The 13972-nt window shown below is 36.5% G+C and overlaps 1 protein-coding gene across 1 annotated transcript; it reads right to left on the reverse strand.

The window, feature by feature from the left end:
• Positions 1-846: 846 nt before the first annotated feature.
• LOC125178030 (centromere/kinetochore protein zw10 homolog) lies at positions 847-8874 on the reverse strand (the record flags this gene model as incomplete). The annotated part of the gene is made up of 10 exons (XM_047880899.1): positions 8785-8874; positions 7767-7938; positions 6902-7136; positions 4781-5115; positions 4309-4462; positions 3570-3680; positions 3257-3293; positions 3104-3202; positions 1560-1735; positions 847-861 (listed from the first exon to the last, which is right to left on the reverse strand). Coding segments are annotated over exons 1-10 (1368 nt in total), but the record flags the coding sequence as incomplete, so codon positions are not given.
• Between the last annotated feature and the right edge of the window lie 5098 nt (positions 8875-13972).

Raw genomic sequence — 13972 nt, forward strand, 5'->3', positions numbered from 1 at the left:
ATATGTACTTGTGAAGACTGGGTGAGAAAACCGTCAAAAATGTAACATATGTACTTGTGAAGACTGGGTGAGAAAACCGTCAAAAATGTAACATACATAAGTACGAATTTGTGAAGACTGGAACTTTCAAGTTATTTTTACCAAAAAGCATACAAACAATATAGTATTTATCTCAATTTTTGATTTTATATTATGATGTCTATATGCTGTTGTTAAAAACATGAAAAATAAGAAGGTACACCAATCTTTCAACAGAAGATTTCATGAAGATATAATTTAAGAATAATGCATAGAGACTATTACAGTACTAGTACTACTGTAAATCATTCACATCATGATTTTTTTTTAATTTTTTTGCATTCCAGAGTCTAACATGAATTTCTTTTGTGAGAAGTAAGCAATACAGTAACAGGATATGAAGTTATACACATAATATTACCATGAAATGATATATTACCATGATAATATTACCATAATATTACTTTATAAAGACAACACTTCTAAAGAATCCAGTGTTTCCAATGTTACAGATGTACAATGAATTTCTAATTTTATTTTTGAATATTAAAAAAATTAATTTTTCAATTTTTTTAATAGGTAGGTACATAAAATTATTTTCAAAATTATTTATTCTGTCAATGTATTCATGCATTGCCTCCAACTTCACACAAGTGTGTAAAATTTCATATCAATTGGACAGGTAAAAGTGTGTCAAATATCAATTATAAGATTTGTAGCTGACAAAATTATTTTTATTCTTAAAATTATTTATTTTGTCATTTGATTCATGCATTGTCTCNCACTGTGTGCGTACCCTTAGACGGGAAAACTCAGGCAGGATCTCACCTGAGGCAGTAGGTCCTGTAGTCCAGCAGTTCAGTAGCAGCGAGGGGAAAGCGACAGCGGTTAGTGTGGCGGTTACGAGGCAATTTAATGAAAAGCAACGAAACAGGATAATTAATATAATTAAATAAAATAATTACACTTGTCCGTTGACATTGGAAAATTATTCCTTAATGAGCAGGCATTGGCTAAGAGAGTTAAGCAAATGCACGTCAATTTGAAATCGTTTTGGACAAGAAATTTATTTTGTTAGTAACGCATTGAAATTTATAAGCAGAAGCTATAAAAAAATTTATTCACTGAGGAATTATTATGAATAAATTTAGATGTTAGAAATGAAAGTGTTGTTTTAGAAGTAAAAACATAGTTTTAAATATCGGATATATAAAATATCGGAAAAATTTGTGCAGAGAAAAGATATGGTGTGAGACATTGGCTTTAAAGCAAGGTTAGCTATTTACCGATTAAAATTTAAATCCAAAAATGAGTATAATAGTCTCCTTAACAAAAGACAGGTAAAGCAGTGAAGTAACTGTTATAGGAACAAGGGCGGTAATGCCAAAAAGGAAACTTGGCGGTTTTTTTCTCGTTAGATTTAGCTCTAAAGGACGACAGTGATTGGCAGAGGGTGTTGGAAACTTGTAGGTACCGTACTTCTGATAGTACAGCCCCCCATGGTTGCATGACAACAATTAACCACACGAGGAAGCCCCCACCTGCAGCACTAGGGGCGGGTACTCGTCATTGTGAGCGATGGTGACAGTGTTGTGCAGCGGCTGGCAGACGAGGTCACGTGCTGTGTCTAGTAGGTGAGCGCATGCGCGGTCACTAAACACGGTGTCCACGTTCGCTGCGTACTCCAGGATGGATCGCTCTGACTTGTTGTAAAAGCCTGAAAATATTCAGAATTAGATTTGTTTGATGGAGATGATTTATATGATCTGTATTAGTGCGGATTAAGAGTACCGTAGGTGAGAGCATGCACGGTCACTAAACACTGTGTCCACGTTGGCTGCGTACTCCAGTATGGATCGCTCAGACTTGTTGTAAAAGCCTGAAAATGTTCAGAATTAGATGCGTTTGATGGAAATATAATAATTTATATGATCTGTATTAATGCGGATTAAGAGTAGATGAAAGCATGCACTGTTACTAAACAGGGTGTCCACGTTAGCTGCATACTCCAGTATGGATCGCTCAGACTTGCTGTAAAAGCCTGAAAACATTCAGAATTAGGTTTGTTTGATGGAAATAATTTATATGATCTGTGTAAGTATGTATTGAGGCACACACATTTGGTTGAATGGACTCATTCCATGATATGCATGCACATAAACTTGTAATATTTTACTTCATTCTGCACTAAGAAATAGAATCACAAATTTATGACAAAGCTCAATAGCATTGAGAGAGTAAGCGATTTTCAATAGTCCAATAATTCAATTTTATCAGCCTAAATATCCTATTTGGATACTGAAATGAATGTCCAAATGCTAACAAATGCAAAAAAAAATTATTCCTTGAGCTTTAATTAATTAATTTTAATATAAATGTTAAACGATAATTTTTGCTGCCACGGCAGCAGAGTCGCTCAGTCCTCCCTTAATAATAAGAGAAAAGGTTTTCCTTACAAAACGCTATTGAACAACTATTATGTAATGAGAGGAATTTTTTCAAACTTCACAACATTCTAATGAATATCTGTGCTGCTATTTTCCTTTGACATGAAAACAATAGCAAAAACCATTTGTATTTACAATCTATAGATCCGTTTACCCTCCCTTCGTGGAAAAACTTGGAGATTCTCATAAATAGAAGAACAACTGACATGTAATGAAAGCTAAGGATAACTCACTGATTCTGACGAGCTTTCGTTCTCCCTCCCTTCATGGAAAAACTTGGAGATTCTCATAAATACCAGAACAACAGACATGTAAAGAAAGCTAAGGATAACCCACCGATTCTGACGAGCTTTCGTTCTCCCTCCCTTCATGGAAAAACTTGGATATTCTCATAAATAGAAGAACAACTGACATGAGAAGAAAGCTATAAGGATAACTCACCGATTCTGACAAGCTTTCGTTCTCCCTCCCTTCACGGAAAACTTGGATATTCTCATAAATAGAAAAACAACAGACATGAGAAGAAAGCTAAGGATAACCCACCGATTCTGATGATTTTTCGTTCTCCCTCCCTACAAAGAAAAACTTGGAGATTCTCATAAATAGAAGAAAAGAGAAGAAAGCTAAGGATGACCCACCAATTCTGACGAGTTTTGCATGGAAAGCCTCCGTGGCAAGTTTCACTTCATCAAACTGGTCGAGATTCTTTCGAGACGTGGGCACAGCACAGGCAAGACATTCGTTGATCAGTAGCCGCNTCTTTCGAGACGTGGGCACAGCACAGGCTAGACATTCGTTGATCAGTAGCCGCGTGAACGTCTCGCTAATCTTGGATGTGAAACGAATACAAGCATGAACATTTGAGTGATATTAAGTAACTACGAAAGCTTTATTTGCTAATCAAAATCTGTTTTTCATTTTCAAGAGTTTTCAGATGATATTGTTCTTTATTCTGATCATCAAGTGAACAAAAGAGGAAACTGTTGCATTACTTCATGGCACTCGCAATTTCTCGTATAGTTTCTTACTTAGCAACAAACATTTATTTTGTAATTTATAAGAGTATTAAACTCGAGTGATCATCAGGCTACGCAAATAACACACCTCTTGACCCAAGAGTGTCATGAGTGACGTGCTCGCGGTAACTCCTGAAGTGTCCACGGCACTCGCGTCAAACTCGGAGCTGAAGCCAGAATCATAGAGACACTTCAGCACCTGCAACACAAATTAGGTGAAGCTCCTCTATTTAAACAATAATTTCACGACTATATTAGAAAAATATAACTCAGTACTCACTGCAGTGAGTGACAGAGAGCGCATTTTCTCGTCGACGAAAACGTAAAGTCACGGACGGACAGACTGACAGACGGACATTGCGAGCACAATAATGAATTTTTTCCATAAATGAGAAAATGCGCTAAAAATAGGAATCATGTCCGAGAATCAGTTCATTTATTTTAATTTTATCAAAGACACAAGTAAAAATATAAAAAAACTTTTCAAGCATTTCCACAATTCAAGTCTTAATTGAGCCACTATTAGGACGCACTTTAGAGAAAAAATGAATTGAAGTGTAACACTTTAAAAAAAGATCTCTTCAAAGATTCTAAAGAGGTAACACGCACAAGTGTACGAATTTTTTTAACGAGATCTCTTCACTCTAAAGATCTAACACTCAAAAAAATATCTCTTCAAAGATTCTAAGGAGGTAACACGCACAAGTGCACGAATTCTTTAACGATATCTCTTCTCTCTAAAGATCTAACACTCTAAAAAAGATAACTTCAAAGATTCTAAAGAGGTAACACGCACAAGATTTGCACACGAATAAGACAAGAAGCACCTGTTCACAGCTAGTGAAAACTTCGTGAGGTGAAGGCTGCATGTTGTGTTTGTTAGAAGATTTGTTTAGAGGCGCAGTTGAGAATGTGATGGAGAGAGCATAGTAGTCACCGCTGTCCTTCAGAGAAACACGAGCAGGCCGGCTGACCAACACTCTGAACAAGATAAATAGTGAAATTACATTGACTGTACAAAAAATAAGGTAACATATAGTCTGAAGTGAAACATGGATCTTATTTGCCATTCAGCATAAAAAGAACATCGACTCTACCAAAAATAAAATCTCAACATATAGTCTAAAGGGAAACAGGGATCGATCTTATTTGCCATTCAACAATAAAGAGAACATACTCTCAAAATCAATGAAAAAAGCAAGTACGAAAAGAAAAAAATTTATTCTAGTCAGGGAAATAACTAGTCACTGATTTGAAATAAGACTAAAATGGAAAAAAACTATATAATATACTTCTCACTTGAAGAAATTTTTCATTAAGTTGCTACCAAAAACGGCCATTCTGAGGTGTAGCTCATCCACAACATAGAGGGCAGACGAGACTTGATTGATATCAAGAAGTTGATTTTCTTCAAGATCATTGAGAGCTTCTTGCTTGCATTTATCCCAGTTTCTAATCAAAAGAGTTATGGACTTTTTCTGTTCGTTTTGCATTTGTTCTTCCTTCCATTGGTAGGATTTGGACCAGATTTGCGAGAGTGTGTAGATAAGGTTATTTCGCTGTACCATGACCTCCTCTAGGATGCCTGGTAATATTTCGATATCTGGGGTAATTGTGGCGAGAATTGCATCAGCCTGAAACAAAGAAACGAAATTACTAAAAAAACACTGGGTTGATTGTGGCGAGAAGTGCATCAGCCTGAAACAAAGAAACGCAATTACACAAAAAAAACACTGGGGTAATTGTGCCGAGAAGTGCATCAGCCTGAAACAAAGAAACGAAATTACTAAAAAATATAACTCAGTACTCAATGCAGTGAGTGACAGAGAGCGAATTTTCTCGTCGACGAAAACTTGAGGTCACGGACGGACGGACAGACGGACAGACAGACAGACGGACATGGCGAGCACAATAGTGCATTTTTTCCATAAATGAGAAAATGCGCTAAAAACACGAGGAGTGCCTGCAATAAAAGTATCGTACTTATTATAAAAGTACCGGTATCTATTCGTAAATACTAGCATACACTAAGTTCATTTCCATATGATTTAGTCCCACCCCTAAAAATTTCCATGATCTAGAAACATGATTAAGAACAATTTTTTTCAAATAAGAAAGAATTTAGAGTTCCCTCTCGCCCTTTGGAATAAGCCCAGGAACCCAGGCGACCAATCTAAGAACTGTTTTTACTAATGTTATAACACACTGCACCTACAATCTTGCTGGCGACTTTTATTGTTCAGGCAAGTTTATAGTCCCACATGATGACGCGACAGGCAAAAGAATCAAACGAGGTTCTTACCTGTTACCTTTTCATTCTTAAGAATAGGTAACAACTAATCACAGTCACAGTTTACCAGAATGCATCTCATTTGGCTTTCATCATTTTGGTCACGTAGTAGTGCTTCTAGGTATTGAAGATAAAATATATATTTAAATTCAATCATTCAATAAGCTTGAAAGCACCTGTAGTTTGGTAATAAGAATTGATATAAATATCAATCAAATCAGTAAAACTGTTAAGGTATATACTTGGAGGGAACCACATCACCAAACCTCATTGGTAAGAAACAACCATCTTGTGGCAATACATTGTCATTACTTCTCCAGCGTCATGAAGATACGAATAACACAATACAGTAGACTAGACACACCGAGCAAGAGAAGCATTGCCGTATTTAAAATAGCTGGAGTACCAATCAGGCAAGAACATATAACAGAAGAACTTTAGAATTTTTTCATGAGTAGGTCTGAAGAAAAATAAGAATGTAGTCTGAATTCATGTCAGAAAAGAAAGCAGCGTCCTATGACAGATGCACGATTATTTTGAAACAGTGCATCTGTCTATCTTGGTCAACTGAAAATGCAAGAAGACAAGGAATGCCTGTCTCTTCATACAAAAAGAGAAATTGCAATGGAAAAAGAACAAACAAATTAATCCCTTGAGTGATAAAGAAATGTTGGTCCTAAGAAATAGTTGCGGGATAGCAATGTTTGCCATAAGTGCACAAGGTCTGATGAATTGTCTTACCACAGCCCATCTTCTCTATGAAAGGCTATTGAATTTTAGAATTAGGTCACTAAATTGCATGTTTTGTAATTATATGCATGGGTACTGCATATAATAATATAGTACATGGTATGGAAAACACTTTCTAGTGACTTAAAGCAAAGGAAAAAGTGCAATATCTACTTAACACTCGTGCTTTACAGTTCAAGAGGACGAGAAAGTGAGGACAAATTCAAGAGGACGAGAAAGTGGTTTTTTGAAAACAGAAACATTTCAATAATTTCCCACTATAGTAAGGACCACCTAACACAATATAAATCACAATATTGCAAGCAACAAAATATATTCTACTGAATTAGAATCAGACGCCAGAAAAGCAGTATGAATCTAAATGTTAGAGCATATTTAACCTTATTAAGAGCTATAGCAGCATCATAAAATCTTGCAGCAATGTTATGGTCTCCAGCCTCTCTGAGGGCATCATGTACAGCAAGCAGCTGCTGAGCTATTGCTAGTCCCTCCTCTGCCTGCTGGAGATGTGCGGCTACACCCGTCACTGCCTCCACACTCTGCGCCACTGAAGGGGATACCTCTGAATCAAGAGTAGTCTTAAGCTGATGTAGCTGCTCTTCATTCACTTCCACTCTGTAATGATAAAAGTATTAAAATAGACATTAATAAAGTGTCAAAAATCACATTCACTTCCACTCTGTAATGATAAAAATGTTAAAGTAGACATTAATAAAGTGCCATAAATCACATTCACTTCCACTCTGTAATGATAAAAATGTTAAAATAGACATTAATAAAGTGCCATAAATCATTTTTAAAAGAATGCCAAAAGTGCCCACCTTGATCATCGTTAATAAATTGGAATATAGTTTTAATAGAGGCCATGTCCAATATTTTTTGATAAGTTACGAAATGGAGATCAGAATTTGCAACTCTCATGGATTTGCCATACTACTAAAATGTTATGGCAAAAAAAAAAAAAAATGCACAATTCCTACACTAAGTAAAGTTTAACGTTTCACAATCTTAATCCAAGCTAGAAAATACATGGAACAGATGAATGAGGTAGGAAAGCCATTTGGTTGAATTGAATACTATACAAAGGCAATTAAATAATATTATTGATGGTTCAATATACAGAGGCAATTGATAAATATACAAAGTCTATTAAATGTAATAGTATTGATGGTCCAAATACAAAGGTAATTGATGAATATAAAAGTCAATAAAATTATAATATTGATGGTTCAAATAATTTCTCACCTGGCTTGTAGCAATGAAGTATCTTGTAAGGCTGAGCTGAGTTGCACATACCGTCCATTGAGTGCCTGAATGACAGCTAGTTTAGCTTCTACAGCCCTCTTGGCCAGCACAGCCACCTCCACACACACACCGTCACCACTAGCACTGGAACCTTCGACTCCACTACGTTTCTCTGTGAGAAAACCATCAAAAATGTAACATATGTACTTGTGAAGACTGGAACTTTCAAGTTATCTTGGCCAGCACAGCCACCTCCACACACACACCGTCACCACTAGCACTGGAGCCTTCAACGCCACTACGTTTCTCTGTGAGAAAACCATCAAAAATATAACATATGTACTTGTGAAGACTGGGTGAGAAAACCATAAAAAATGTAACATATGTACTTGTGAAGACTGGGTGAGAAAACCGTCAAAAATGTAACATATGTACTTGTGAAGATTGGGATCAAAAATGTAACATATGTACTTGTGAAGACTGGGTGAGAAAACCATCAAAAATGTAACATAGTTGTAAAAATTGAAACCTTCAAGTTATTTTTACCATAAAGTGTACGAATAATATAGTATTTATTTCAATTTGTTATTTATGTACTTGTGAAGACTGGAACTTTCAAGTTATTTTTACCATAAAGTGTACGAATAATATAGTATTTATTTCAATTTGTGATTTTATATTATGATGTCTACATGCTGTTGTTAAAAAATATGAAGAATAAGAAGGTACACCAATCTTTCAACAGAAGATTTCATGAAGATATTATTTAAGAATATTGCATAGAGAGATTTACAGTAAATCATTCACATCATGATTTTTTTTCATTCCAGGGTTTAACATGAATTTCTTTTGTGAGAAGTAAGCAATAACAGGTTATGAAGTTACATACATAATATTACCATGAACAAACAAATCAAAAAGTGAGACATCAGACATGACAAGAAGTAGCACTAAGGCAAGCAGATACAGTAAGGAAAATTCTATATATTTCCACTACAATTTCCATATTTCTACTTACTTATAGATGCAAGAACGTCTGCCACAAGCGCCATGATCTACTCTTAATAGTAAAGCTTATTTATGTTCCCTGTGGCCCAGAAATTGTCATCTGAAACAAAATAATTATAGGATGATCACATTTGTTGAGCTTCAGATAGACTCCTGAGCACAGTACCGTAACTAGAGTAGGTAGTTAACATTTTTGCTATGGTACTAATTATATAATATAAATTTTTAATATTGACTTATTGACATGCATTAGTACTTTTTACCTATATTTTTTACCATGAGAATAAATAAACACATAAATAAGTCAAAGTGGATACCTTATTCTTCTTCTTCTTTGATGTAGGTAGCCTACATCAACAGGCTGACAAATCTGTTACACTTAATTTATTATTTCATTTTGAATTTATTAATTATATTACATTTCTAGGAGGACAACCCTATGCCAGAAGACATCCAACAATGCTGCCAAGACTGCATATGCAGGATGGCCATTTCATTCAGATATGGTTCGGGGGTAAAAATGTCATGTGGCGGTATTGATTTCTGCTGAAAGGGATGAGATACTGTTGATATTGGGACATCTTTGTATTCTGATTGGAGCAGCTGACAGTGGGGAGGTGGCTGGCATTAATGCTGGCTAAGTCGCGGTGAAACTTGTAAAATATACTAAGCCTAGCACACCTTCATGCCTTGCAACATTGGCCATCCCAGTATGTAGCATGCTATCTACACTGGAAGTCTGGTGGAAACGACGCAAAACCCACCAAGCTGCTCTTCATTACACTCTTGTGAGGGTGGTAATGTCATCTGCTGTATGAGGATCCCACACACAACTGGCATACTCCAGTATGGAGCAAACTAATGCTTTACATGGGGCTGCCCTGAAGGATTTGCAGGTGATCCTAATACTTTGCCTTTGCGCACCTGTGCAGCACTCCACATGCCAGCCCAGTCAGCCTTACCATAACAGGGCACCTATCTGGCTACCTGGGTGGTGTGGACAATTTTGAGTTGGAGCTCAGAGTACCTACATAATGTCATGGTCAGAGAGGCCAAGCACTACCTACCATCAAACAGGATAATTAGGGATAGGCAGAGTAATAAGGGACAGGAAGATTAAAAAGGGACGGGCAGGTTAATAAGGGACAGTCAGCCCACATTTCATAGAAATAATGTAGCAGCTAAACTAATTGAAATATTGTACAACTAAAAATAGTGGCATGAAGTTTAACATCTTTACTATCTGTGTAGCATAAAGCACGTAAAGAACTCATACATTTACTACCTCTAAAAAATCCCTCAAAAAAAGTGTGAAAAGTGAGATTTTGGAAGAGTACAGTACCACTGCTAAGGTCTGTAGCAAAATAAAAATATTCATTGTATTAAAAAAATTTACTTGCATAAAAGTTGCACACAGGTGTAGGCTTAAAAACACTATTGACAGAATTTGCATAACTCATCTCCCAAAAAATGGTGTTCATTTCTGCAAGATAGGGTAATAAGGCACACCGCTAGAAACGGATCTACAGTAGAACCTTGGCTCAAGTTAAAAAAAAAACAACAACAAAGAATTTCGATTACAATTACCTTACTCAGCAAAAAAAATTTCACTCAACAAAAAATTCATGCATCATTGGTCATCACAAAATTGTGCATAGAATGTCATAGATAGATTGTGCACTGGGCAACATAGAACAAAAAGTAATCAACTAAACTATGATTTATTTTTGTCCAAAAAATACGTACCTGAAATAGAACAGAATATTTTGGTAACAACTATCATAGTAGTTTGGAAGAAATTACTTGATCACTGTGAATTTTGGCCCTTATTGCCATGTAACTATGGCAAAATTCAAACAATTTTCCCAAGCAAAACATTATTGTTAGGTCCTAATGAATACGTGTGTCAAGTTTCATCAAGTTAAATTCATTAGTTTGAGAGATATTTCTTGATCATTGAATTTGAAAATTAGCTGTGAGACCGACCGCAAGTCCAGCCATTAATATGTCCGAGACGTACCTAACTAAACCCAGGAGAGGTTGAAAAACAGATCTGGGTGAAAAATCATTGCTGGGGGTCATGTGTGCTGCAGCCTGCAGTGCACATGTTGTGTATAAATTGTTAAACAAACATTCAAACTTTTAACATTGACTTTGGACTACTGCCCTCTTCTTCCAATTCTTGCCCAGACACTCTACTTAATATTTCAATCGATTTCTTATGTATGATGTATGATAATGCTGGTATGAAGTTAACTTCAAGTTATATCAAAGATACTTCCTATTCAGCTTTTATAGGCTTTAGGCTATACTATAGCACTCAAAAATAATCTTGAGGAATGGCAACAAAAATGTTTACCTTTGCCACTATTTGCAATTTTGCATTGCTGCATCAGATTTTTATTTTATTTTTTAACTAGCTACTTTGAACTAAGATATTAACTTGAAAGTTAGGTACTTGACAGTCCTATGTAGCATGGTGGCAGTGAATTATTGTGAGTACTTATCGGTCCACCGCCGTGCGTCGGTCTTAACCCTTCGCAAGGCCCCATGCCCTTGGCCCTTGGGCCCCTCTTGCAAGTTGTAATGGTCTAAACTCAACAGTTAATGCCGAACTGGACTCCCATCTTCATGCTAGCCATATGTTTACATACGTCACAAACGGTGACGTATGTCGTCCCACGGTGACGTCACACACAAGAACACGTGGAGACGAAAAAAAAAGCAATATTTCGCTGCACCACAAACAAATAAATGTAAATAATTGGTAATAGAAAAGTTTTTCTGGAACATTTTGAGAGACTGTGCCTAAGCAGAATACGATATTAATAAATTATTAGTGAAGACACTAACAATAAAGTAGTTCATTTGATGGCCGATGCTAGCGCTGGCATCTGAATACGGGCGTGCCACCTTTGTTTAGAATTCGAACAATTCAATATCTCACTGCAACACAAGTCAATACATTTAAAAAATTAGTAATGGAAAATATGTTGATGGAACACTTTATGAGACCGGACCTAAACAGAATACGATATTATTATATTATTAGTGAAGACTGAAGATACCAACAATAAAGTAGTTCATTTGTTTGCCGCTGCTAGCGCTGGCATCTGTAATATGTGAAGCTTCTATGGGTAATTTTACTTCTATGGGTACAACTTCTATGATCAATTTGAACCATAAACATTTACCTAATGCAAGAAATTAGCAATCAATAATTCAACGTTGTTTTGTAAGTTTTGTACCAACGGAACTATGGAAAACTACATTAATTACGTATTAGCAACTTAAGCTAAAAAAAATGCACTGTAACGAGAATCAGCTGTGAGAGAAGATGCCAGAAAGCGCAATGGATTCAATTTAGTCGTTTTTAATTTGAAATTGGTGTCAGTTCTTTGGAATAGGAGCATAAATTTCAGTGTAAAACCTATTAAAATTTTCGTTTCTGTGTGGATTTTGATGCTGTTAGCATTGAAATACTTGACAGTATCTCTGATGCAAGAAATACTGGCTAAATACATTAATGAAATTACATAGAAATTAATGTCAATCGAAAATTCGAAATTACTGCTGTCAGGGCTATGTTGGTTCTTGTGAACCGATTGTTGCATCCAGTCGCTTATATTGAAAATAAAATGATTTAAGCAAGTATTTCTTGCATCAGAGATAATTCAAAGTTTGCTAATGTTAACAGCATTATAATACATGCAGAAACGTACATTTTTTATAGATATTAAAAATTTAGGCTCTATGACTTGTATACTATGTCTATTATAGTCTATAGGATTTTGAATCGATGCATGCATTCAAATTCAAATTAGGTCCACCCACGCTCCACGGCCAGTGTAGCTGTCAGCTCACCTTCTTCAGAAGTGTGAAAGCTTTTGCCAGCAGCCGGTTAAGGTGTGTTTTACGATCGGTCCGTAAAGAAGCGTTGATCGGTTCAAAATGACATAAGAACAGGTTCTTTTGAATAACCTATGGATTGGCACCATGCAGTATGTAGTATGTACAAGCACAACGACAACAGTAGCAACAAGTAGTTGATGCCTTTGAGAGACAAGAAGAATCCATTATGAATTATTTGTAGAAATTTTTCTGGAGAATCAAGTCATGAGCAAAAAAATGGTGTTGAAAAATTGCATTTTCATACAGGAACTTAAAATTGCCATCCATAAATGAACAAACATAATAATTATGTGGTGCTGGTCTGCTGGATGTTGAACCAGGGTGAATTACTGGATGGGGAGAGAGGAAAAGAAGGTTCAAATTCAATGGTCTGACTCTGGGGAAGGGTAAATAGCTACCAAGACCCAAGTCATGACTCAGGTCTCAGTAACTGGTAGCCTACCGTGCCCGCGTCGCGTGCCGTCAGGCCCGTTACCATGGCTGACGGTGGCCGTGGTACTGGTAGCTGGTACGAGTATTTTTTTGAGAGATTCACAAATAAAACACGAGATTTACAAACAAAACACAATCAGTAAAACGTGGTTATGGTAACAGTATTTCAATATCAACAGCATTTCATTTCCATGCCACCAATGATGATGATGATGTCTTCTTTGAGGTGTAGTAGCTAAATGACCTCACACAGGTTGGTTGTCACACCTGGACATGACAATTTATTTCAGGCTTGTAGTTGCATTATCAGTTGGGGCCACATCGTTTGCTTTAATTATTGTGACCTCACAGGGTTTCCAATCTTCCGGTGCTTGCGAGGAATGCAGATAACGCCCCGATAATGAGGTGCTGCTCCCGTTTTGCGATGTCCTCACCTCCAAGCAGTGCGCGCACTGTTAGCTCCTCAATGCCAATGTTTTCCAAGGTCTGTCCCATACTCCCATTAGTTGACGAGCATCCCTGTAGCTGCTACATTCTAGCAAGAAGTGATCGATGGTTTCTTCCACTCTGCAATTCCCGCACAGTGGAGAGTCTGACATTTTGAAGCGATGCAGGTAAGCTTTTACCCCTACATGTCCCAGACGAAAGCGGGCCAATACAACAGCTACTCGACGGGACTGCCATGAATGAACGCCATATACCTACTAACTTTTCTTTCTTTTCTTTCTAATTTATTCTTATAGGAGCACTGGAAGCTAGTCCATAAAGCCCCTTGCCTAAACTGGGTTTAATTGGTACCTAACACTCTAACAGCTCTGAAAGTTAAAATCTGAAACAAAGAGAGAACACACACA

Source organism: Hyalella azteca, unplaced genomic scaffold (genome assembly GCF_000764305.2).
Source record: "Hyalella azteca isolate HAZT.00-mixed unplaced genomic scaffold, Hazt_2.0.2 contig851, whole genome shotgun sequence".
Lineage (NCBI taxonomy): Eukaryota > Metazoa > Arthropoda > Malacostraca > Amphipoda > Hyalellidae > Hyalella > Hyalella azteca.